General features: G+C 38.4%; 3 protein-coding genes across 4 annotated transcripts in view; 2 read left to right on the top strand and 1 right to left on the bottom strand.

Moving 5' to 3' along the window:
• The window catches only part of LOC118268814 (trifunctional purine biosynthetic protein adenosine-3), a 29,943-nt gene extending 20,836 nt beyond the window's left edge, over positions 1–9,107 (top strand). For both annotated transcript variants that reach the window (XM_050703844.1, XM_050703843.1), the window contains exons 16-24: positions 201–316; positions 728–863; positions 1,199–1,377; positions 4,692–4,802; positions 5,275–5,418; positions 6,061–6,222; positions 6,679–6,812; positions 7,223–7,346; positions 7,843–9,107. In XM_050703844.1, the coding sequence (XP_050559801.1) occupies positions 201–316; positions 728–863; positions 1,199–1,377; positions 4,692–4,802; positions 5,275–5,418; positions 6,061–6,222; positions 6,679–6,812; positions 7,223–7,346; positions 7,843–8,028 (1,292 nt within the window). In that variant the 3' untranslated portion in view covers positions 8,029–9,107. The remainder of the gene's footprint in view (positions 1–200; positions 317–727; positions 864–1,198; positions 1,378–4,691; positions 4,803–5,274; positions 5,419–6,060; positions 6,223–6,678; positions 6,813–7,222; positions 7,347–7,842) is intronic.
• LOC118268816 (dnaJ homolog subfamily C member 28) lies at positions 8,567–11,292 on the bottom strand. The gene is made up of 4 exons (XM_035583494.2): positions 11,051–11,292; positions 10,691–10,909; positions 10,005–10,358; positions 8,567–9,711 (listed from the first exon to the last, which is right to left on the bottom strand). Exons 1-4 carry the CDS (start codon positions 11,171–11,173, stop codon positions 9,274–9,276), a joined length of 1,134 nt encoding a protein of 377 aa, XP_035439387.2. The 5' UTR covers positions 11,174–11,292; the 3' UTR covers positions 8,567–9,273.
• Positions 11,293–11,764: 472 nt separating this feature from the next.
• Positions 11,765–24,607, top strand: LOC118268815 (ankyrin repeat domain-containing protein 13D). The gene is made up of 12 exons (XM_035583492.2): positions 11,765–12,052; positions 14,402–14,543; positions 15,037–15,207; positions 15,741–15,884; positions 16,394–16,571; positions 16,901–17,135; positions 17,436–17,630; positions 18,157–18,274; positions 18,691–18,956; positions 19,521–19,630; positions 20,761–20,988; positions 21,534–24,607. The coding sequence occupies exons 1-11, from the start codon at positions 11,951–11,953 to the stop codon at positions 20,978–20,980; spliced, it is 1,881 nt and encodes a 626-aa protein (XP_035439385.2). The 5' UTR covers positions 11,765–11,950; the 3' UTR covers positions 20,981–20,988; positions 21,534–24,607.
• The last annotated feature ends 1,370 nt before the right edge of the window (positions 24,608–25,977 follow it).

Below are 25,977 nucleotides of genomic sequence, written 5' to 3'. Positions count from 1 at the left end.
CCAAAACTTTACGTTTAGGATGGTGGTCGTATGAATATTTGCCTGTTTTAGCATTATGTATACATATTTATATATTTTTCTCCATAAAAGCATAAAGATATATTATTATGTTAGACTATATTGGACCCACGATAGTTATTTTAATTTCTAGGGCATATTTCAAAATGACTTTGTTAATTGTATTGTAATATGTGGTCCAGGTGGTGAGACAGCTGAGATGCCGGGTATGTACGAGCCGGGAGTGTACGACATTGCCGGGTTTGCGCTCGGTGTCGTCGAGAGGTCACACATACTGCCCAAGATCAACGACATCGCGGTAAGTTTGTATGAAAATAGCTATTATTAGGCAAAGTAGTGTTTTAGATAACTTCGAAATTCCTTTTGATAAGTTTATTTAAAATATAAATTGTTTGTTAATTGTATCCTTATTACGAGTTCGCTTTACGTATAAAGTAATCGAAATGAGAGCTCGTTCGGTGTTCTGATTGGCCGGCTCGAATGAACTAACCAATCAGAGCGCAGAACGCGTTTGTTGTTGTAATAAGATAAAGTAATTATGATGTTACTGGTTGCGCAAAATGCGAAAAGTCGCTATTTGCGCAATGATATTTGCGCAAGTTAGCATATCTTAAATTACTTACTAGTTTCTAAGCATTATTATAGAATTTTTAATAACTGAACTACATAAGTAAGAGTTGGGTGTAATAAAATATTTATTGATTACTAGGTGGGCGACATAATCATCGGTCTCCCGTCTAACGGCGTCCACAGCAACGGTTTCAGTTTGATCCACAAACTGATGAAGAAGTCCGGACTCACCCTCAATGACAAGGCTCCCTTCAGTAAAGAAGGATTGACTTTAGGTGAGTAGCTTTTAAAGAGGTTGTATTGGAATGGATGGGTGGTTTGTAGATTTGTATGGTGTATAGTTTCGTTCTGTTGCATAGCATAATTGAGACTTGTTTCTTGCTTGGGCTAAATTATTTCCAAAAATCGTATTAATTTTTTTTCATTCTGTTATTAAGAAAAGTGTGTGCCTTTTTTTTTTTTGCTGAAAATGCGAACCCCATTTGCATGGTTATGTCGTGCTGAGTAATTTTAAGAAAAGTATCGTTTTTCATAACGTTCAACATGTTAATATACTGTATAAGTGTATATTTTATAAGAATATTTCAATAACTATTGTTCATCCCCCTAGGCGAGGAGTTGATCAAGCCGACCCGCATCTACGTGCGCAGCGTGCTCCCCGCGCTACGCAGCGGGCGCGTGAAGGCCGTGGCGCACATCACGGGCGGCGGCCTGCTCGAGAACATCCCGCGGGTCATACCGCCCGCAGTACGCGCCCGGCTCAACGCGCACTGGTGGCACGTGCACCCCGTACGTATACATTACTACAGTACTCCATTATACCATACCGCCCGCAGTACGGGCCCGCCTCAACGCGCACTGGTGGCACGTGCACCCCGTACGTATACATTACTACAGTACTCCATTATACCATACCGCCCGCCGTACGCGCCCGCCTCAACGCGCACTGGTGGCACGTGCACCCCGTACGTATACATTACTACAGTACTCCATTATACCATACCGCCCGCCGTACGCGCCCGCCTCAACGCGCACTGGTGGCACGTGCACCCCGTACGTATACATTACTACAGTACTCCATTATACCATACCGCCCGCCGTACGCGCCCGCCTCAACGCGCACTGGTGGCACGTGCACCCCGTACGTATACATTACTACAGTACTCCATTATACCATACCGCCCGCCGTACGCGCCCGCCTCAACGCGCACTGGTGGCACGTGCACCCCGTACGTATACATTACTACAGTACTCCATTATACCATACCGCCCGCCGTACGCGCCCGCCTCAACGCGCACTGGTGGCACGTGCACCCCGTACGTATACATTACTACAGTACTCCATTATACCATACCGCCCGCCGTACGCGCCCGCCTCAACGCGCACTGGTGGCACGTGCACCCCGTACGTATACATTACTACAGTACTCCATTATACCATACCGCCCGCCGTCCGCGCCCGCCTCAACGCGCACTGGTGGCACGTGCACCCCGTACGTATACATTACTACAGTACTCCATTATACCATACCGCCCGCAGTACGGGCGCGGCTCAACGCGCACTGGTGGCACGTGCACCCCGTACGTATACATTACTACAGTACTCCATTATACCATACCGCCCGCAGTACGCGCCCGCCTCAACGCGCACTGGTGGCACGTGCACCCCGTACGTATACATTACTACAGTACTCCATTATACCATACCGCCCGCAGTACGCGCCCGCCTCAACGCGCACTGGTGGCACGTGCACCCCGTACGTATACATTACTACAGTACTCCATTATACCATACCGCCCGCCGTACGCGCCCGCCTCAACGCGCACTGGTGGCACGTGCACCCCGTACGTATACATTACTACAGTACTCCATTATACCATACCGCCCGCAGTACGGGCCCGCCTCAACGCGCACTGGTGGCACGTGCACCCCGTACGTATACATTACTACAGTACTCCATTATACCATACCGCCCGCAGTGCGGGCCCGCCTCAACGCGCACTGGTGGCACGTGCACCCCGTACGTATACATTACTACAGTACTCCATTATACCATACCGCCCGCCGTACGGGCCCGCCTCAACGCGCACTGGTGGCACGTGCACCCCGTACGTATCTAGACACACGGCAGTGTGTCCGCCAAGTTCGAGCAAAAAAACCGACACACCGGCCGTGGGTTATATTACACGAACCATTTCGGGCCAAGTTCGACCCACCTATAACTCAAAATCTATTTTATCTACGCATATGAAATTTCTAGTATCTGTGGCACGTGAGATCTACTTACTTATCTAAAATACAAAATTTCATTACCGTACGCTACGGTAGGTCTCAAGATATTGACACGTGCACCCCGAAAATCGCTATTTTTACTATACACTCACTGACTGACTGACTCACTCACTCATCAAAAACCTAGACCACTTCCAATGGTCGTATTGACTTGAAATTTGGCATACCGAGGTAGGTCTTTAGGTCAAAGTAAAGGAAAAAATCTGAAAATGGCCAAGTGTGAGTCGGTTTTAAAAATAATGAAGGTGTAAATTCATACCCCTAAGGAACATAAAACAAAAAAATTATCTATATCTTCCAATGGTCGTACCGACCTAAAATTCGTTACGAAGGTTTGTATTTAGTCAAAGTAAAGTAAAATAAGAAAAAAAGAAAATAAACCTACCAAAAATAAATGAAATCCCATACCAAAACATAAATGTGAAAGGCTGCCAAGTTCGATAATATTGGAATACTTCGCCTATAAAAGAAGTGAGATCTAAATAAGTACCAAGTTCCATACACAGACCTCAGTTAAAAATGATATAACTTGCAAGTTTTAATAGAAAATTATATACTTGACTCATTGCGTTTACGTAGGTTTATAATTAAAGTACTATGAAAACTTGCCAACTTGTTATATCATTTTTCCACTGCCCGCGTACTGTGTATGGAACTTGGTACTTATTTAGATCTCACTTCTTTTATAGGCGAAGCGCATTCCAATATTATCGAACTTGGCAGCCTTTCACATTTACGTTTTGGGTGGGATACATTACTACAGTACTCCATTATACCATACCGCCCGCAGTACGGGCGCGGCTCAACGCGCACTGGTGGCACGTGCACCCCGTACGTATACATTACTACAGTACTCCATTATACCATACCGCCCGCAGTACGGGCGCGGCTCAACGCGCACTGGTGGCACGTGCACCCCGTACGTATACATTACTACAGTACTCCATTATACCATACCGCCCGCAGTACGGGCCCGGCTCAACGCGCACTGGTGGCACGTGCACCCCGTACGTATACATTACTACAGTACTCCATTATACCATACCGCCCGCAGTACGGGCCCGCCTCAACGCGCACTGGTGGCACGTGCACCCCGTACGTATACATTACTACAGTACTCCATTATACCATACCGCCCGCAGTGCGGGCCCGCCTCAACGCGCACTGGTGGCACGTGCACCCCGTACGTATACATTACTACAGTACTCCATTATACCATACCGCCCGCAGTACGGGCGCGGCTCAACGCGCACTGGTGGCACGTGCACCCCGTACGTATACAATTATTCCTAAAAACAACCCTAAATTCAAGTTTTTAAGCTGACATGATCACTAACACAAATATCCCGTCATAAGTTCTAATAATAACCCTAAATTCTTTCCTGAAGTGTGTAATGTGGGTGTCTTCAAGACCCGGTTGGATACATTGCTAATGGATAGGCGATCTCCGTCGTAGGCCATAATACCGCCAATCACCATGCAATATAGTGTACAAATAAAAGATCTCTTTGTAGACCACACATTCTTGTTTTGGGTCTAAACTTAAACTTGTATGTTTGTATTATAAACATTACCACGACACAGGAGAAAGTTGTATAACATAAGCTAGTGTACCAGTTTTTGTTCTACCACAACCCAGAAGAAAGTTGTACAACACAGACTAAAGTACCTACCAGTTCTTTGTTCCATTGATTTTCATACAAATCTTGCATTAAATATAAAACCCCTCAGATAGTACTAATTTCATAATGTAACTATGTAAAGTAACATTTATTTTCATCAGTAAGTTATACCATTTATCTTTCCGCAGGTGTTCTCATGGATCGCGGACGCCGGCGCCGTACAAGACGAGGAGATGCTGCGGACCTTCAACTGTGGTATCGGAATGGTGCTCGTCGTCTCGCCTGAGGATCAAGCTGAGGTGAGTTGCATAGACACCTTCGATTGTCGCAGCAAGTTATAGCTTTTACACTTTAACCGCCCAGTTAAATATCAAATATAGTGCCACTAGCGCGCGGCTATAAATCGAAAAAAAAATCTATACGAAATAAGGAAGGAGCAATCGTGTGAATAGAACAAAAAAATCATACATGTTCTCTATCGCAGCAATACGACATGAACAGCAGGGACACGGAAATATGTGCCGTATATATGCGACACTGGTGGCTAAAGGGTTCAGCAATCAGGAATCCGTCGGCTAATCACCAAGCGAGATGGAAGACATGCACAGAAATAGAAACCTTATAAAGTTGTACTTGTGCCCAAAAATTGCATTTTATTGCACTTCCTATTAATACACATTTTGATAACAAGTATTTTAAAATCTTGATGTCATTTATGTTTTATCATCAAATGCCGATGAATATTTAATTAATATTTTATTTATATTTCAGGTAATGAACACAACTCGTGCATTCGGCGCGATGGTGATCGGAAGTATACAGAAGCGTCCGGCAGGTGGCGCCCGTGTTGTTGTAGACAATTTCGCCTCTGCCATGGACTTCACGAGAAGAATGCCGCTTCTACCTAAAAAGAAAGTAAGTATTGATTTCCTTTTAAGTTACACACATAAAGTAAAGAATTGATTTAAATAAATCTTTGTCACGTGTCACGTGCGCAAGTTTGCGCACGTGATTGCGCTAAGTTGCGCAACTGTTTCTCAAGGCAATAAAGAACTTAATGACGTGTTTAGGCAATAAAATATAATAATATATATTATATCTTAATATAATATCTTATCTTAATGCCGAATAGGCTATCATTCGAATACTGAACAATATTAAGTTAAAGTTGTAATGCCAGCTTTATCAGGCACCAATGTAAAGGTGACGCTCAAAATAGATTTACGACATTAGTTAGATTAGAGTAAACTATCTTTTATTTTACACACATCAACAATCTATTTCTTTCCTGATATTATATTATATTATGTATATTTCCCGGGTCGGGCAAAGTATTACTGGGCTTTCATCGGTTTGTCGATTTCTCAGTAATAACACGGGGTCTGGAATTGTGCTGAGTAATAAGCTCACCCCTATTACATGGGACCTAAAACACAGATGGTAAAAAGTTTGTGCAGAATGGCTTTACGTGCCGCAATGTGCACCATTGCCCCTTTAGTGATTAAAGATGTGACAATAATCTATTTTTAATTTAAATAAAATACTTTAATTCTTCAGGTAGCAGTCCTAGTGTCAGGTAACGGCAGCAACCTGCAGGCGCTGCTGGACACGACGCGCGAGGCGGCGCAGTGCATGTGCGCAGACATCTGCCTCGTCGTCAGCAACAAGAAGGACGCATACGCTCTGCAACGCGCGGAGAAAGCCGGGGTGCCGGCGCTGGTAAGTCTTTGTTAAATACTTTCGAACGAGTACCTAGCTTCACCGACGACAGACTGACGGGCAATTCAATTTGATGTTTCAAAAATGCCTAATTTAGGATTAATTGAAATAAATGCTTTGACTTTGACTTTAATGTCGAGTTTTTCATGATACAGGGTGTTAGACAAGCAGACTTATCACTTGATGGTGAGCAATCAGAGGCCCAATTAACCAATCTCCCCAATCCCTGATTCCCCAACAACCCTTAAATACCTAACTCCCAAAAGGCCCCACCGCACTTGTAACGCCTCTGGTGTTTCGGGTGTCCATGGGCAGCGGCAATTGCTTACCATCCGGCTACTCGTTTACCGGCTTATACCATAAAAAGAAAATCGATCGCGCCGGTGGACTTAAGCATTTTCACGCAAAACCTTACTTTTTTAATTTATTTCTTATAACTATTGTTTTCGTCCACAGGTATTCAACCACAAAGACTACGCGTCCCGGGAGGAGTTCGACCGCGCCGTGTCGGAAGCGCTGGAGGCACACAAGGTAGACATCGTCTGCCTCGCCGGGTACATGAGGATCCTGTCCAGCGAGTTTGTCAAGAAGTAAGTTTGTTGATATGATTTACAACTTTATTGTGTTGTGATAGAAAATGTATTGAAGAGGTTTGACAGTTCGCGGTAGCTTTATTGTTTTATCTACGTACTGTATTTTTAATAGTAATTATCGTCTGATGAGTTCAATATTGAATTGGCATGGAAGTCTTGTACTTGCCTTTACCAAGTCATATACAGTGGAAAATTAACAGAAGCAAATTCTATTTGACTCCATTGGGTTTAGCCAAGTCTACTTTGAGTAGACAACAACAGATCGAAGAAAAAAATATTAAAAGTGTGTATGTACATATATCTCTGAATCTATTTCTGTCGCATGCTAGAAGCGAGTCAAAACATCTTTCAAAATATTCTGTTTGTGAATATATTTTCCGGTATAATAAAAGCATGTTTGTCCGTAGATGGCACGGTCGCCTGCTGAACATCCACCCGTCGCTGCTGCCGCGCCACCCCGGCCTGCACGCGCAGAAGCAGTGCCTCGACGCCGGGGACCGGGAGAGCGGGTGTACCGTGCACTTTGTCGATGTACGTACATTGCTGTTTTTCTCTGTAGGTAGACTTTTACCTATAGTAAGTGGGCACTTATTTTATGGATATAAAGATTTATATTGCTATTGTTATTTGTATCTGCTAGATACACTGTTTCACCTCTAGGCTTAAATATGCTTATTTTATAAATATGAAGATTTTATCAGTTAAGTTTAGCTGTTAAATATAATGGTTTCTAAAATACTGAATAAATTTTAAACGACGCAGTCATACAGAGACTCACTTTGATTTCCTTGTTATGCGACAGTCTGTTTGCTGTAATTTCTGCCTAGATTGCAAGAATGTAGGAATTAAAATTAAAATTGTATGACCTTTCTTATGTCTTTGTATTGAGTTGCTCTTAATAATAATCAAGTGATAACAATGTCCTGATCTTAGTTCACATCGGTCGCTTTGTTATGTCAGTAGGCGTACAAATATTGGTTGCATTTTGAAGCAAATGTCTTACAATGTTTAATTATCACCTCTCCAGGAGGGCATGGACACCGGCCCGATCATCCTCCAAGAGCGAGTACCAGTGCTGCAGAAGGACACGGTAGAAACCCTGACGGAACGCATCCACGAGGCAGAGCACCGCGCCTACCCGCGCGCCCTGCGCCTCGTCGCCACCGGCCGGGTCCGGCTCAACCATCAGGGGACTCTCATGTGGTACTCTTAGGTACTAGGGGACCATGTTTCTGAGACAGTCATACTATGTAGGTTGATGGGAGGTACTTCTTAGTGTTTTCTAAGTCAAATACTTTTAGATAAAGATCCAAATGCCGATCCAACAACTAAAATAGCCACTAAAAATGTCGAATTATTTGGTCTGTCCAAATGAATTGTGTTCAGTGAGTATTTATAATGGTCCACGTAGTCTTTCATAGCTTAAAAATTTATGCCAAACTGCAAATTACATTGCATTTGTGTTAAAAATATTATGCATTTAAGTCCGTCATATTTTTAAATGATTAGTATAGTAGTGGACACTAAACTCACAGCTAAGATTGCTTCCTGTCAACCTTAAATAAAAAGTAAATCGTTTAGTATAAACCTTTAGGTATCTATTATGTAATAAATCGAATATGTATGAAACTATAGACTTGAACATTTTAATCTCAATCGTATGGGACCAAATATGTGTTTTTTGTATGTAAAATATACACTTTACATTCCTTTTTACGACTTTAAATATTAGTTTTTTTTTATACTTGAAATATATTTATCACAAAATTATGAAATGCAGAGAACCTCGAATTTGTATATAAGAATAAAGTTATCACATTATTAGTTAAGTATAAAATATTATATATTGAACTGTTAGTCACATGTTAAAAAAGATTTTTTTAAATTTTATGCAATATACTGATTAGTTTACTGAAGACAATTGATATACACCTTTATTTACATTGTATAAAGTGCAATAATCGGCTGACTATCGCTATTTCATAAAGGTGGAAACATACTATTGACGCGCGACGCTACCCCACAAGACAGAATGCACTGATTGGTGACTTTTAATGTCATCGATGATGTTCAAAATGTTATACACTTGATTGAATTACAATTATGATTTGCGTTTTAATAGTATGTTCCCAGCTTTATTATGGAATTGCTTAGAAGTTCAAGTTATTATTGTTATTCCTATTCCTATTTTATGATATTACTTTAAATAAAACGCATGATTATGAAATGCCATTTAAAATATAAGTATGTTAAGTTTTACAGTGTGTTTGAAATAAAACCTTTTTTTGTATATGTTTAGAGTTTTTTATTGCCTGTTTTAAATAGTGTCTATAAAATATTATCACAGATATGTAGCTACAGTTGTTAACAAAAATGAAATAACAAAAAATAAATGATTTATCTCTTCATAAAATAACAATACAAATTGTTTGTACATTTTCTATTCACAATGAATTTCTTAAGACTTATTCTTATCTTTAAACATGATCAAATCACCTAAACCTTTGAAGAATATTCCGAACAGATCGTCACTATCATTACCAACATGTTCATTCGATTTTGCCACATTAATGTTCTCTTTCTCAACTCTAGCAACAGAATGCAGACCATTCTTCAATATTTCATCACATATTTTATCAAATTCCACATGAAACTTCTGTTTATTCATCAAAGGAACTATTAAATTATATTTATTTATCTTCATATTGATAGAAGATGCTAGTTCTTTATTGCTTTCGTATATTCTCTCCCATTTTGTTAAATCCTCTTCGTTTAACGGATAAGGGCCAAGGTACATTCTGTCTGAACGGATTTCTTCTTTTAAACTGTCTATCTCTTGGTCTATTTCTTTGGCTAATGTTATCCATTCTGGTGTGAAACCATTGTTTATTAGGACCTGAAAGCAAAAATTGGTCCTAAAATGGTACCCTGGGGAACCCTATTTCAAAATAATCTATGTAGGTATTTCTTTACTATTATCGAATAAACTAGCTTCAGCTCATGGCTTCACTCGCATTCCTGTACGATAAAATGTAGCCTATGAGTTATTCCAGACCACAATCTGTTCCTGTTCCAAATTTCATCCCGATCCTTTCAGTTGTTTTGACATGATTGAGAAACAAACAAATAAACACACAAACTTTGGCTTAGTAAGATTTTAAGACTAGGGTTATTATCAACAAAACTTACCTCATTCAACTTATGTGTAGTAAAATCAACATAAGGATTATTGTTCTGATTCTTCAAAGGCTTTCCTTTGCCACTTAAATTTTCAAATTCCCCTTTGGACATTGATTCTTGTATTAAATCCTCTACTAGTCTATCAAAACCATATTTAGTTTTGATATCATGTTTCTTGCCATACCCTTGGCCTTTCTTCATGAGGGTTTTGTCAGAAGCTACTGCTTTTTCAAGACGGTGTTCCATAACGTTGATGGCTGCCTTCATCGCCCTGGCTTGGGTGTACTGCTTCTGTCTTTGGAATATGGTTCCATGTCCATAACCCTCGTAACTTAGGTACTGTCGGTGTTGTGGTGCTGTGTGCTGCAATAAATGTGAATTATTCAGTAAGTATTAAGTGTTTTAGTGGCAATGTTTTGTAACTTACACTTTGTATTTATAATAGAAACAATTTATTTTTTTTAAATTACAATGATATAATTTTTTTAATAAGTAGCCTTTAATTTACTTTGGGTGTAACCAATTAACCAAGTTATCATAGCTAGATGTAAAGACCTTATCTTGGAATAAAATTAATTAAATTGATGCTTGATGGACAAGCATTTCTAATGAAATACTTTTTTTACATTTAATGGGTATGACGAAAGGCTGGTATCTCCCCTGGTACTTAAACAAATATAACATTTTCAACTCACCCTTATATCAAACACAATCTTTTCAACCTCTTCCTTATTACTAGCGCCAGTGTTGTGTTTACTGAGGACTCTGAATGCATTCTCAACAGCAACAAATTTGTCCATATCGGCTTCTGGTGACCCAGAGTCTGGGTGGTACTTCTTCGCAAGGTCCAAGAAGGCCTGCCGGACTACATCCTGCTTGGAATCTATTGGAATATTGAGAATATTGCAGCATTCCTAAAAAAAAAAACATTTAAAAAGTAAACAAACCAACTGCTTCTTTATTTAAATGCTATACGGTAAATACTGTTAAAGTAAACATTTAAAATGTGTTTTGATTGCTCTCAAGATCTCTAAATCGAACTTTTTAAAACTTACAGCGATCTTTTTCTGTGTTGCTTTCGAAGTTATAGTTTTAGCGGCAATAAATGTAGGAGCGAAGTAACATGGAGCTGCTCTATCCAGGTGTCTTAAAGTCGCCGATATTAGTGCCTTACTCATTTTAATTTATTTGTTTGTACTTAGAACATATTTACTTGTTATTTGTTACGTAAATACAATGTTTTTGGTAAAGTTTGTAATTTTACGATAAGTCAGCTGTCATTTTGATTTCCTTCAGATGATTTTGACATTCGGTTTTGCGTTTACAAAGCTTGTAATCAAAACGTCTCTCATCCCTCATCCCTGTGGTGAATTAATGAAAAATATCAGTTAGAAATCATAACTTTTATCAAACTTAATGCATAAACGTATTGAAATATACTATGTAGGGACATGGCTATAAAAAATATTTAGCAAGTCCACAACAAAGAAAATAGCTTACTCGAATATTGAAATTAATACGATAGCTACCTTTACAAAACGTATCATACCACTCGATTGTTACAACTACTCGATTTATAAGATAATAGATATTGAATTGTTTATTTTGCGAATTTAAGAAATTCTCAGTAACATTTCCAGTGATAAATTTACTCCGGTAAATGGCAAATGAACAGTATATTTTTATATACATATCAGAAAAGTTCAATCGTGTTTTAAAGATGTAGCCAGTAGCCATCGATACTGAGTTGGTCTTATAAGAATCGATTGACGGCCAACCCTGTTTCGTTGACATTTCGTCGTTTTCGGTGGAGAGCGTAAAATTAGCTTATTTTTATGTTTTAATTGCAATTAATTAACGCGCTCACTGTGACTACGTGTAATTAGATAGTGATATGTGTAGAGAGTAGACATTGTGCTATTTATTTGTGTAAGATAATTGTATGTGCTAACACTATGGCATTTACTGCGGAGGAAGTCGCGAGACGCTATCCGATCCACTGGTTAGTGTGGAATAATCATCATGAAGAGCTAAAAGCTCATCTGGATGGTAACAAGGTATGCTATGATGGTTTATTGTAAGTTTAAGCGCTGTAATTCTCGTCAAATCGGTACAATTTGAGGTTATACCTGGGATTGCTCCCGGCTAGACCACTGCAGTAGCCGATTTACCGACATAGGTGCTAAAAATCGTGTTTACCGAGCTCATTCTAATTAGCCTGCTAATCTAATGTAGACCAGATTCTGTATTTTAGTTACTAGTGCTGCCATGGCCCTCTTGTTGTGCCAATAAGGAGCACAGATAATATTTTGATAATAAAACGCGCATTATTTACCCCGTACTGATAACTAAACGGTTTATTGAAGGAATACTTTGTTTTTTTTATTTAAATGGATACTTTATTTGTGTTGCCACAGTAGTATGAGTCATTCAGAATTCCTTGTTTGGTTTGCATTTTATTACTGATAAAACCTCTTTAGTGTGTATTGAAGTTCATTCTTTTTTTAAGACACTCAAATTACCTAAACTGATTCTCAAGGTGATATGAAGCCAGACAGGACAATAACAATCTCATTATGAAGAAGCCTTAGGAACTAAATTGAAGGTTGAAAATGGAGTTAACACATAATATTACTTCCTCTATTTTACCTTTTTTAAATAACACAGACTTTCTGAAAATTGGATTCTAAAACAACCATTGTTTAGATTTTCAACCTTATCCTCTTGATGATAAGATAGAAAATAGACTGGCAGTTGTGTGCAAACACATTTATGTATTCATAAAATAGTTTGAGATAGTTATAGAGAGTCAGCAAGGGTAATAAAAGTTTAATGTTTACATAATACATGTTTACATTCTAGTTGGGATTAAAACAAGTTGTTTTTGCAATGAGTTTCAGCTTCCGATGTATGAGTCACTTGATTACAAGTGTTTGTGGGTGATTCTTCAAAAAACTTTAACTTTTATTTAACAAATCATTATTCTCCCGCGTTATTAAGCATCATGGTAGCTTATTGTCATCCTTATTTATATTTGATTGGTTGAGAGCAGTGTCACAGCTTAATTTATTGAAACCAAATTTTGTGTTTCAATCGGGAGAATTGTTAACTTTTGGCTCAGGATAAGGACGCCGTTAACTTTTTGTGACTTTTTTTTGAAGAATCACCCGTGTACAAGTACATGGAGTGTAACATCTGGTTGTAACAAAAATGTTCTGTGTTAGCAAGAATGTTGAGTTCAGATTCATTTCCTGTTTGTGGTTTTCCTTTCTATAATAAAATATTTGTATTTGTGTTTGTTTATAATATCATATCATGCTGTAAGGGAGCATTATTTTGGAGTTGGGGTTTAGAGAGTTTGCGATTGGACAGTAATGAGGCTTCCCTTTTCTTTTGACTGAGTGGGCCTTCAGGGTAAAAGTAGTGTAACTAAATGTTAAATGACCTTCTTAGGACTAGTAAAGTTACTGAATGTAACCATCCTATAAGCTAGTTGTCAGTAGCTAACCATAGGCATCAGAAAACAGCAGAAATTATAGCATAAGTGAATTAGGTATCTTTGTGAAAGCAAACATGATTTTATCATGAAACACATGAATGAATCAATGGTAACCAAATCTTATCTAATCTGTGAGATCATCCTACAATCTGTGTCCTTGGTATTGTAACACAGTTTCTCATTTCAAAATGTCTACTTATTGTGTAAATCGTTAAAACTTAGTTTCACACTGAAATCATTTGGTAATTAATTGTCAGAAAAAAGAAACTTATAGGATTTCAACACTGCTATCAAACTATCAATCTGTGGTTTGGAAACGAAAACCTCAGCAAATAAGTAAAATGTTAATTAACAAACACCCTAACCACTATGTAAATTACTGGTGACCTATGTTAGTTTTTTAAGGGTTGTTGGGAGTCGAGAAACTGAGTTATTAGACCTCCGGTATCCTCACTCACACAACACGAGCATTATTTTACGTCGGTTTTCTGTATGGTCGTGGTATCACTCCAGTCGAGCCGGCTCATTCGTGCCGAAACATGGCTCTTCCACACTTAGGTTTCAACAATTTTCTGTCGGCAGCCAAAGGCAAAACATGTACTACCCATATAATGTAAAGCCCTGCTTACCACTGAACACATAAGTCTCTCTAATATTGATCTTCAGCTCTTGGTATTCAACCATCACGCGAAGCTACACTTTGGAACGAGTACCTGTACCTTCACTGACAGACAGAGTGACGGACAATGCAATTTGACGTTTCAAAAGTGCCTAATTTAGGATTAATTGAAATAAATGCTTTGACTTTGACAGCCATCTAGTTTGCAGATATTGTTACTCCACTTGACTTAAGGGCTGGACCCTGCAATAAATAACACACCTTCTTACACTAATTTTCCATTTTCAGTTCACACAAGAAGAACTAGAATCCAAAGACTGTAGAGGCCGCACTCCTCTGTTGCTGGCAGTGACGCTCGGCCACTTGGAGACCACACGCGTGCTCATTGAGGCTGGAGCTGATGTCAACTGTGAGAAGGATGGCTGGACTGGTATGTGTGGAGTTCCATTAACCCGTTGTCTGTCGGTATATAAGACACAATAGAAAACGGATTGACACATTGTGTCTCGCGTAGATCTGCGTTCCGACAGACAACGGGTTAAAGGACCTTTAAGGCTTTAGAATTGTCTTTTCTACATAATTAAATCAGTTATTACTCTTTTGCTGCCTCGTTGGTCGCATGGTCGCAAATGCGACTTGATAAGGGGTCTCGGGGTTAATTCCCGGGTCGTATAAAGTATTACTGGGTTTTTTTCGGATTTTTTAAAATTTCTCGCACGGAGTCTACAATTGTGCCCAGTATATGGCAATAGGCTCACCCCCTATTACTTGGGACTTAAAACACAATGCCGGCTGGAATAAACCAACCAATCAAAGCAACCACATACTAAGTGTACTGTTGAATTCGAGTATCTGAAATATCTTTTTCGTTATCATAAACAACATCTATTCAAACAACTAACTACTCTACAATATCTTTGCAGCGGTCCAAGAAGCCACGTCCACGGGTAACCCGGAGCTGCTGTCGATGGTGCTGTCCCGGCGAGACTACCAGCGCCACGTGCTGCGCTCCGGTGGTATACCGGACCTACTGCGCCGGCTCAGTCTCGCGCCAGACTTCTATGTCGAGATGAAGTGGGAGTTCACTAGTTGGGGTATGTTTAGGAACCAGTATAGTTATTATAAATGTTGTGTGGCTAGACGACTAGTGTATTAACTAGTAAAAGATAAACCGGCAGTAAAAAGGCTTGCGTTGTGTTTCGTAGTATGAGAGAGCACCATTCAACCAACTCTTAAATTCCTAACCTCCCAAAAGGCACCGCACTCGTAACGCCTCTGGTGTTTCGGGTGTTAATGGGCGGCGGCGATTGCTTACCATCAGGTGATCCGCCTGCTCGTTTACCGGCTTATATACCATAAAAAAAGATATTATACATAATACAAATTCTTTTTGGTCTTATTGCATTTTTTTCCTTTATGCATTAAATTTCCTTCATTTATTCAAACAAAACAAATCATTCAGCTAAACAATTGTTCATTTTACATGTGACTGCAAGAACATATGTAAAAGTGAAGTAATAAACAGTAATTTTTTCAATAGATTTCGACTATATCCCAAACTAATAAAGTTGAAAATCCTTCATACCCTTAAACTATTCTCCAACACTAATTTGATATCGTTCCACAGTGCCCCTAGTATCACGCATGTGTCCGTTCGACACGTACAAGGTGTACAAGCGCGGCGGGAACGTGCGCGTCGACACCACACTGGTCGGGTTCGACAACAACCGCTGGCAGAGGGGAGACCGGACCTATATATTTAGAGGACAGGGTGAGTTCTTGTTTCCTTTATATATTACTAAAGTATGTCGCCTCTAATAATATCTTCTGATTTATTTCGTTGCGGGATCCAAGACAGTCATTAATGTCCCTGGGACGCGCCGGACTTCAATGTTCCGGTGTTTTCATGTTTATATCTAGGGCGACGGAGCGGGCTAGTACAAAAAAAAAAAAAAAAAAAGTGCCTGTGGCTTTATCCACGTTGAAATGGTTTGCTTAGTCCTTTTTCATTCTCGCATTCAGGAGTACAGAGAGAGAGAGAGAGAGTGGAGAGTGGAGGATGTATGTAAAATATCAAATATCAGTAAACAAAGCTTTAAGAAGTAACAACCAAACATACTTTTGCATTTTTAATATTGCAAGAAAAAACTGCACATCACACACCCTTTGAGATCTTATTGACAAGGTATTTCAACATTTTTCTAGACTAATAATTAAATAATTTAGCCCATCTATATCATCTAAGTTATTTTTTTCTTAAAACTCCCAATTTCTTTACAGGTCGTACAGCAAGTTTAATGGAGTTAGACCATGAGCTCGGTACATCATGGTGTGAGTACTTGGAGCCGATGTCCGGAGACAGAGAGTGGCCGGCGCCGCCCCCCCACGTCATCGAGCAACGCCTGGCCGCGCCGCTAGCTATCAACTACTTGGATACAGACAAAATTAGCTTCGAAAGGTGAGCTGTAGTGACTTTTGAGTGGCGCTAGTGTAGTTTTAAGTCGTTTGGGTGTTAAAGTGGATTAAATTATGTATTGTTTTTTTTTATTTCTCTTTATAACCTAATAAAACTCTTTCATATACATGTGCCTAATAAAACTCTTTCTAAAAGCAACTGTCTCACACAAAATACACTTTTAAATGAAACGCATGTAGTAAACTTGTTACGCACGACAAGCTATGTCAACCTGTTTTAGTTCGTTGATACAATTTCAACCTTACTTCTTAAGTCTTTAAGTTAAAAATCGACTACAAACACCGGATTTACACAAAATATTTTACCTACAGAAATAAGAGTGGCATATGGGGCTGGAGACAGGACAAGACAGAGAACGTGAACGGTTACGAGTGCAAAGTGTTCGGAGCTAACAACGTGGAGCTCGTGTCGAAGACTCGCACGGAGCACGTGAAGGGCGCGGGCCCGGGGGGCGCACGCCCCGCGCACTCCGCGCCTCGGGCTCCACTGGCGGGGCTACTGGCACTCGCAGACCCTGAGGCACACTCGCCTTTGTTACCCGAGAAGGTATTGTTTGTAAACTTATAACTAGTTTTAAAAGTAAGAGTTTTGATACTTTCTTAAAAAAAAACAGAATTGTAGTGGGACCGATAAAATGTAAACTCAGTTTTGTTTCCAATTTAGGTCGATTTAGGCAATCAGTCTGGTGGTAAGCTATGATGTGGCTAACGATGGTTAAATTATTTCCTAACAGCCCCGGCATTCCTCGAAACTAGTTGAGCATTCTCAAAGAACGTGACATATTCCCTATTATTTAAACTTGATCTACACGAATATTATTAATGTATACTTGTCTGTGTATCCCAGCCACTACTACAGGACGAGTCTCCGAGTCCCCGCAGCAGTAGGTCCCGCGAGGACCTGTCGTACATCCCGGTGACCTGGCAGGAGTACTTCTCCGACGCGGAGCTCGACCGGGACATCGGCAGGCCGCGGGAGGTGGCCACCAAGGTGCAGAAGTTCAAAGCTACGCTGTGGCTCTGTGAGGATTATCCTTTAGAGGTCAGTAAAGAAAGAAAATACATTATTTTTGGCATCAGACACGAATACACAACAAAATAGTAAAATTTTATTAATCCACTTATGGTATTTATGTATACTAGCTTCTGCCTGTGGCTTTACCTTCCCAATCCCCGATTCCCGAACAAAAACCCTTAAATTCCTAATCCCCAAAAAGCCGGCAACGCACTTGTAACGCCTCTGGTGCTTCAAGTGTCCATGGGCGGCGGCGATTTACGGCGTGTTTCATAAAAAAAATCTGATACGATCCACTGACTACAAAAAAGTAAAGGTACACGTATGGTATTTATGTATACTAGCTTCTGCCAGCGGCTTCGTCTGTGTTCTCATGGGATAAAAAGTAGCCTATGTATTATTTCAGACCATAATCAACCCCTGTTCCAAATTTCATCCCGATCCCTTCAGCCGTTTTGAAGTGAAAGAGTAACAAACATACTCACGAACCTTCGCAATTATAATATTAGTAGGATCATATTATTGTATATTTATAATCATCTGAATGTTTCAGTTACAAGAACAAATAATGCCGATCCTCGACCTGATGGCCGCGATATCGTCACCACACTTCGCTAAGCTAAAAGATTTCGTCCAAATGCAGCTACCAGCCGGATTCCCTGTTAAAATTGGTAAGTTTTATACCTTGTGTATGTTTTATTTACACTCTACAAGCTGAGTGAATAATCTCATGTGTAGGGATCATCAATATTTCGTTCGCGATTATTCCTTTCTTTGGTGGGGAGGCCTTTGCCCTGCAGTGGGACGATCATGGCTGAAATCTAAATCTAATTATTCCTTACTATATCCGTATTCCGTTGTAAATCGTCACTTTCAATATGAAAAGTTGACGTTACATTTTACAAGGTCTTCGCGAAGAAAACATGACTCTTTAGTTCGTTTAGTTTCGGAGTTAAACATTAAAGAAATAAATGAATACAAACTTTTATTTTGGCAATGTTTATGCAAGACCATTATCTCTACCACATGTAAACACTCATAAACTTTTATAAAACCACCTAAACAACAATTTTACTCGCTCTTACAGAAATCCCCCTCTTCCACGTGCTAAACGCGCGCATCACATTCGGCAACATATTCGCGACGGAGACCCCCGTCCCCTACATAGAGTGTATACAAGAGGGGGACCGACTGTCGTGCGTGGTGGACGACCAGTGCTTCGCCGTGGGCCGCGGGTACCGGGACTCGGCCGGGCCCGACGACCGCCTCGCCTGCGGAGTCGATGACGAGGAGGGGCTGCTGCAGTATGCTATACAGCAGAGCTTGATGGAGACTGGCACGCAGGATGATCAGGTTAGTTGGTGACTTTTGTAAAGTGTTCGTAAAAAAATAATATGCATATTCTCCGACATGCTCTAACTTTAAAAAAAGAGTACTGATCTCTGACTTTGTTTCGAACATATTTTCTCAGACGTAGTCCGATTGGAAATGCCTTATCTAGTTATTTTAAAGATTGACGTGTAAAGGCGTTACCTTGTAACCTATTTGCAAAATAAATATCATTGATCATTTGATACGTTTCTTGTGTTATTGATTCAACGTGCACTCGTCTTGTTATCATTTTTCAAGCAGAACAATTTACACTAGGTGTACGATATTAATTAATTTAATCATATAATATATACAAGTTAGCTGTGGTTTGTGTGATATTTTAGTGTTTGATGGATTATTGCGTCCATTAGTCTAATCATTTTGACGTGATTAAATTATGTTTACATGCATAGGTATTTATAGTACTTTTACAGAAAACCTGAGACAAAACCTAAAGCTTAGTGACTACTGGAGTACGCCTAAGTAAATGAGTGACTCATTTGATTGAGATACAAAGTTTAAACCATCAGTAATTGTCCCGTGCAGGTGGACGTGTGGGAGGCGCTGCGCGGCGCCCGGCCGGCGTCCCCCGGCCGACCGCGGACACTCGAACACGACACGCATCTACTCGCACACGAGGAACGACAGCTGCAGAGGTACTACATTCATATTATTACTTTAATTTACTAATACATGGGTAACAAGGCCTAAGCTCACTAGGTAAAATAATGACTAGATGTCTAGTGCAAGTTATTTAAAATGTGTCAGATGATTCAATCTTTAACCACATTCGATTAAAAAATCCCCGATTCCCGAACAACAACCCTTAAAATATGGTAAATGATTACCGGCTTGTGTGCTCGATTACCGGCTTGTTACATAAAAAAAAATTAAATCCGAAGTTTGAAGATAACCACGCATATCGTTATTAATTGGAAATAAATAAACATCCTGTTCTTAGCTGTAATGCTGGCGTCTATAAAACTTAGTATAACTACTACTAATACAGTTTATTAAAGCTCCTTAACTATTAAACTAATGTATTTCCAGGCGTTGGCGTTTTCAGTGGTAGAATTATAGTAGTGTGTTTTTTATACACTGGCAACTTTGTGATTGCTATATTGCACATATTTTTCTTAAACATATTATATTTTGCACATAGAATAAGAGATCTTAAGTTATAAGTAACCGACTGCCGTAACTGGTCAGAAAATATAGTATCTACTTATTGTATTATACTTATATTTTTACACTATTTATACTTACATAATTTTATTATAATTATGATGGTAAGAGTGCTTATTCTCGTTTGTATTTTATTCTATACAGTTTTCGGAGAACTTTGTGTTGCGAAAACGCTAAATATTTACTCGCCTGCAAATTCACATTTGTAACAAGAATTATAAAACTGCTAACTGATTCACGGAGAATTCAAAAGTGCTAGTATACAAATATTAATTTGGAAATAGCTGTACATTCCAGCTTCACTATACCTTTAAGAAAATAGCACACTCCATTTAAAAGGCTGGCAACACATCTATAACTCCTCTGGTGTTGCCGGTGTCCATAATCACTTACCATCAAGCGATCCGTTTGCCGTTTGCCAGTTTATTTACTTTTTTATCTCTTGATCTTAGTACAGTCAATAAAAACACTGCAAAAAAGAATAAATATCAAAATTCCTTTAGCAGTTTTTGAGTTTTAACCCAATACTACACACAAACCTTAACTTGTACAAAAGCACAGTAGCCCAGCTAGTTCGCTAACTTGCTAGAGTACTCCACAGAGCGATAGAAGCGTCTCTCGCGTCGGTGTCACTGACCTCGCCGACCTCGCCCGAAGCTCCCATAGTGGAAGATGAACTGGATCTCGACACCGATGGGGACGCGGAGCTTGCAGCCGCTTTAGCGCTGTCGGCGAGAGAACAAGCCTCCAGAGATATGCAGCTTGCAGCGGAACAGCGGGCGTTCGATGAAGCGCTGCGGTTGTCGCTGCTCGATAAGTAATGGTTTAGGTATGTATTCAGTTTTGTTGGGTGGTTGTTGAGTGATGTTACTTTTATTTTGTTTAGTAGTAGATAAAGTCGATTTGAATGACGTTTTTAATGTTATACTACGTGGATATGAATGGGACTGTCGATAGAGGGCGCCTCTAGACAGGCGGCCAGATTGACGATATATTAATACTACTTTTAACCGACGAGCATGAATGAAAAGACTTATGATTGTCGATGAAGCTAAAGAGATTATGTCTGCCTACCCCTATTGGAGAATGGCGTAAAATTATGTTATGATGTTATTCTGTTACTGTAGGCAATATTTTGCTTGTAGCAATCTTGGACATGATATGTTATTGACATGGTTTCCTCATATTGTTAAAAATTTCGTCATCAAATATCTACTTATTTACCTGAATCAGGAATGGAACTAGAAACCTTATGTTAAACTATTACTTATTGGATCGATGCAGTTGAGTTTTTAAAGTATTTTAACTATGTAATCTCAGAGTATTTAAAAGTGTACTTTATTCATTTAAGTAATGAAACGTTATTTGTTTCAGATCTCAATTCGACAAAAGTATGTATGAAGCGTCCAACCAAAATAAGACTTACGCCTAACGTACTTGTAGTAAGTAGATACAATTTATACTTCACAGTCGGGTCCTTGTGTTAACCCCAATTTGTTTCTAAAGTACATACGATAACAACCATTATTATAAAGAGCATAGAACTCAATATTGATCGTTTTATTAGAGGTAATAAAGGAGCTTTTTGTTTGTAACAATTTGGGCTTACACAGGACTGTGACTCCTTAGATTTTTGACTGTAGAATATTTATTGGTCGTTATGTAATTAATTATTATATTATTGTACATTTATTATGTTGTGTATGTATACAAAATACACTAAGTACGGCCACAAGCTAAGTACACTCGACGAAGTTGATTGGTGACTAGCAATACATTTATAAAGAACTAGCGACACGCCCTAGCTTTGCAAGGGTGCAATGGTAATATAATATGCATTTGTATAATATAAATCTTCCTCTTGAATCACTCTATCTATTAAAGGTGCTATCCCAGTATGCAAGCTATTAATATTTTGAAGTTTATAATGTTATCTGCGGTTGATTACAGTTGACACCTATACATAAAAAATGAATACTGAATGACGTTTTCCTGATATTTATCTTGACGTTTTTCTATTTACATGACGAAAGACTATTTCCATTCATGTCATACTATCGAATTATCATTTTAGTTCAAAAATAATGTTGCTTAGTCACCAACTACTTTGTCGATTGTACATTCGTATTTGGTATCGCTACACGAGTGAGATTTAATTGTAAATTAATAAAAAAGTAATGAAAAACCAAGGAATTGTTCCCACAGTTACATATTATTTAATGAGCGTTGTATTAATGTGTCCGTAATTGTAAAAATCTTCGTCCAGTTTCTTTATTTATCTTTCTTTTTTAAAATTATGTCAAAATTGTTGGTATTGTCGTGGTAAAGTAAGCATTTAACCGCCAAAACGACTCGGCTTTATATTTAAATTATTTATTTTAGTTAAATTGCACACACAATGTACAGTTTTAGTACATACTGTAATTTCAATTGCTCGTAAACTTATTTCTTTAATTAATTTTAATATTTATTTATTATATTTCCAGTCCAATGAAATGTATTTAATTAGGAAAATTTTATTGTTTTACCTGTAAAAATATGGCAAATGGTTTACAGGGAGACCTAGAAACAGCATTTTACACTTAATATGAAATACATAACAGTCACAAAACTAGCATTCGTTACAAAAGAACGCATCAATCACAACGTAATTCTATATACAGTAAGACTTATTTAAAACAATATTATAACTCGGCATTCAATTCTAAAAAATCTTCAATGATTTTGTGCTCACGAGATGGCGTTAGTGAGACGTAAAGTCCAAATTAAATCTAACTACCGCATTAGATACATTTAATGGTTACTTAACCCAGTCCTTAGCAATTGTTTTCGGAATAATATCGTTACTAAGGAATAGTTTAAGTAATCATTAAATGTCTCTGAGTGTCCTTTTACTACACTAGCGCCACTCATCAATGGAAATCTTAGTTAAACAAGTATTCGTATTGTTCTCAATTATTATATTAAATTAGTACTATTATTAATAATACGTTAGTCTTGACTTGGCAACACTTTGCCTAGGATTAGTGTCCAGTGCAATAATTACGTTATACTTAAATGTTTATATTTTTAAAACTATATTGATTCCTATCTACGTCCTCGGTGTTGATGAAGTTTAACCCTTATTGTGGATGTTATAAGGTAAATATTTGAATAGCAATGACGTTTGGTGTGATTAGCATAATTAAATCGACCCATGTATATAGTCCTAGTGTTTGTAATGGACTATGTGGAATTTTGTGATACTTATAACCGTATTTAAACTTGTATGTTAACCTACATTATAGATCCAAACTGCCAAGCAAAAATCCCCTTTCCCTATTCTTGATACTATTGAAATAAAGTACATTTTTGCTTGGCTGTAGTATTTTTGCACCAATATGTGCTGAACTCTCAAACGCTGATTTTGTGTCTCCATTGAAGTCTTGGATTAATTGGTTGTTTGGGGGTTCGGCGTTTAGATGATTATTAGACGAGTTAATATTCTAGTGCAGGGTTTACAAATCTTTTATATCTCTATTTAAACATGCATTTCATCGGACTAGCGAGAATGAGATTACTCAAATGCTGAGATCACGGACTCCATGGAAATTAACACAAAATTAATGCATTTTATATCATGCATCGGATGCAGTAAATTAGTGATCAGGGTCACAAATCTCTTTAACTTGCTATATGAATTCATTCTCCTAAAAATAATAAAAAAGGAAAGGAAAAATCCCAGTCTTTAGAGTTAAATCTAATAGCCGCGCCTTACATGAGTAGGATCATGTTTATTTCCTTCTGTTTAACTAAACATCACAGGTCAATTTGGTTAAATCCAATGTATCCGAATACGTGTGAACCTTGCACTAGAATAATTATGAATGTATTGTAATAATAAATATATTATTAAACAGTTTCGATGACGTAACTTAGTATATAATAATAATAATAGCATTTGTTAAAACGTCCACACTACGTTCAGACTCCAAGAAAGTACACCAAATTAAGGAAAGTAATAAATTTTGGACCTTATTTGTCTTGTAATGAAGTTGCAAATCGATTATTGTTTTTTCTCCATTGTAATTTCTGTAACCTATGTATTTCTTTTATGGTGCTTAACTTTCGAAAGCAAAGCGTTATAGGAATGGTAGACATCACAATTTACAAATGGGTGTTTCTTCGAAAAAATAACAAATAATATCTTAAAGAATTATTATATGTTAATTAAATCTAGATACTAAAAAAGCTACTCTATTGTCGTACTTAAATATTATGCTATCTCTATCACTTTTAAAATGATACATATTTTTCAGATTGTCTTAAAATTTAATTTCGTTTGAGTATTTGAACAATGTTAATGTTTAAAAGCATTGAGAGGGCTAGTTTTTAAAATTGTAATTTGAGTTTTAACATCTGTACCTTTAATACGAGTTTGTTTTACGAGTTCGTTCAACAAAAACGTACATATGGCAAATTTTAGTACGCGTTTGGCGCTCTGATTGGCCGGCGCGATTGAACCAACCAATTAGAGCGCCGAACGCGCTCACATTTCGATCTCGTTCAACGTAAACTGGTATTAAGGGCACAGAACTATTAACGGTTCGAGCTTTTGAGAATTAATAACCACATTTTGTTTAATTTTTTTGAAGGATCACCCAAATAGTAGAACTATCACAAAACATACTAATGTCACAAAGGATTAGATGCTTAATTACATTAAAAAAGCAATATGTAATTAGTAGAGAACGCTAGTTATATAAATTAATTTAAATATGATTAAGTCCGAAGTGGAAATGGTGTATAAATATTGTAAAAGGGGGTAATGTTTAACAACTTTCTAGATGTTTTGGACTGTGTAATAGTTGACAGCATATACTACCATTATCCTGTATGACAATAATGCTTTTCAATCGTTCTGATTCAGTGTAGTGCAGTACCCTTTGTATGAAGCTTTACATTGCACGAAAACGAAGCGAGAGTGCGCTCTGATTGGGTGGTTTATACCAGCCGGCGAATCAGAGCGCCGAACATGCTCTCGTTACGATTAATTTAAACGTAAAGCAAACTGATACTAAGGGTACAGAGCGCCGAACACGCTCTCGTGTCGTTTTCGTTCAATAACAAGCAAACTCGTGCTGAAGGTACTGTACGGCAATAATGCTTTTCAATCGTTCTCATTCTGTGAAGTGCAGATGGCTATAAAAGTTAATAATCCAATTATGTAATATCTCGTTTGTCGGTTTCTGAGACACAATCTATTGTGTCTCACATTGAATCCCGCGTCGATCGGCGTTTCATACTGCGCGTTTATGCTTAAATTTTGAATATTATTTGAAAATAACGTCTTATACTAACGTCAGCTAATAAAGAAAGCAGCGTGATCATAACTGATCATGTATCTCTTCTAAGAGTTGACGAATAAGAGTCCCGATGTGACTTGAAACTAGTAGAGCTTTTCTCAATTAGTTCACGTGGGTGAGCTGTTATTTTCAATTATTTTAGTATGTCTTACGATAGTTATTTAACAGTATACCAATTTACCAGTTTTTTGTTTCTTACTCATTTCAGTTGCTATCATAGCTGGTCTCATTCGGGATGCTAAAGTTAGTAGGAAATGAGAAATAGGTACTTACGGGTTACGGGAGATGAAATCTGAGGTTTCTTCATGTCTTGTTGCTATCTGCACTCACAGAAGTTATGACGCTGATATATTACCCAATAACGTAAATTCAAATTAACTGCAGTTCAGTTTCCTATTGTTGTAACTTTGTAACATATAGATGTACCCTGTAGGCCCCTCCTTAAAGGCGAGAATTGTATATTTGGCGCTATT

Source organism: Spodoptera frugiperda, chromosome 2, assembly GCF_023101765.2.
Source record: "Spodoptera frugiperda isolate SF20-4 chromosome 2, AGI-APGP_CSIRO_Sfru_2.0, whole genome shotgun sequence".
Taxonomy (NCBI): domain Eukaryota; kingdom Metazoa; phylum Arthropoda; class Insecta; order Lepidoptera; family Noctuidae; genus Spodoptera; species Spodoptera frugiperda.
Note: the sequence above shows the minus strand (reverse complement) of the source record. Positions and strands in the feature narration are given on the sequence as shown.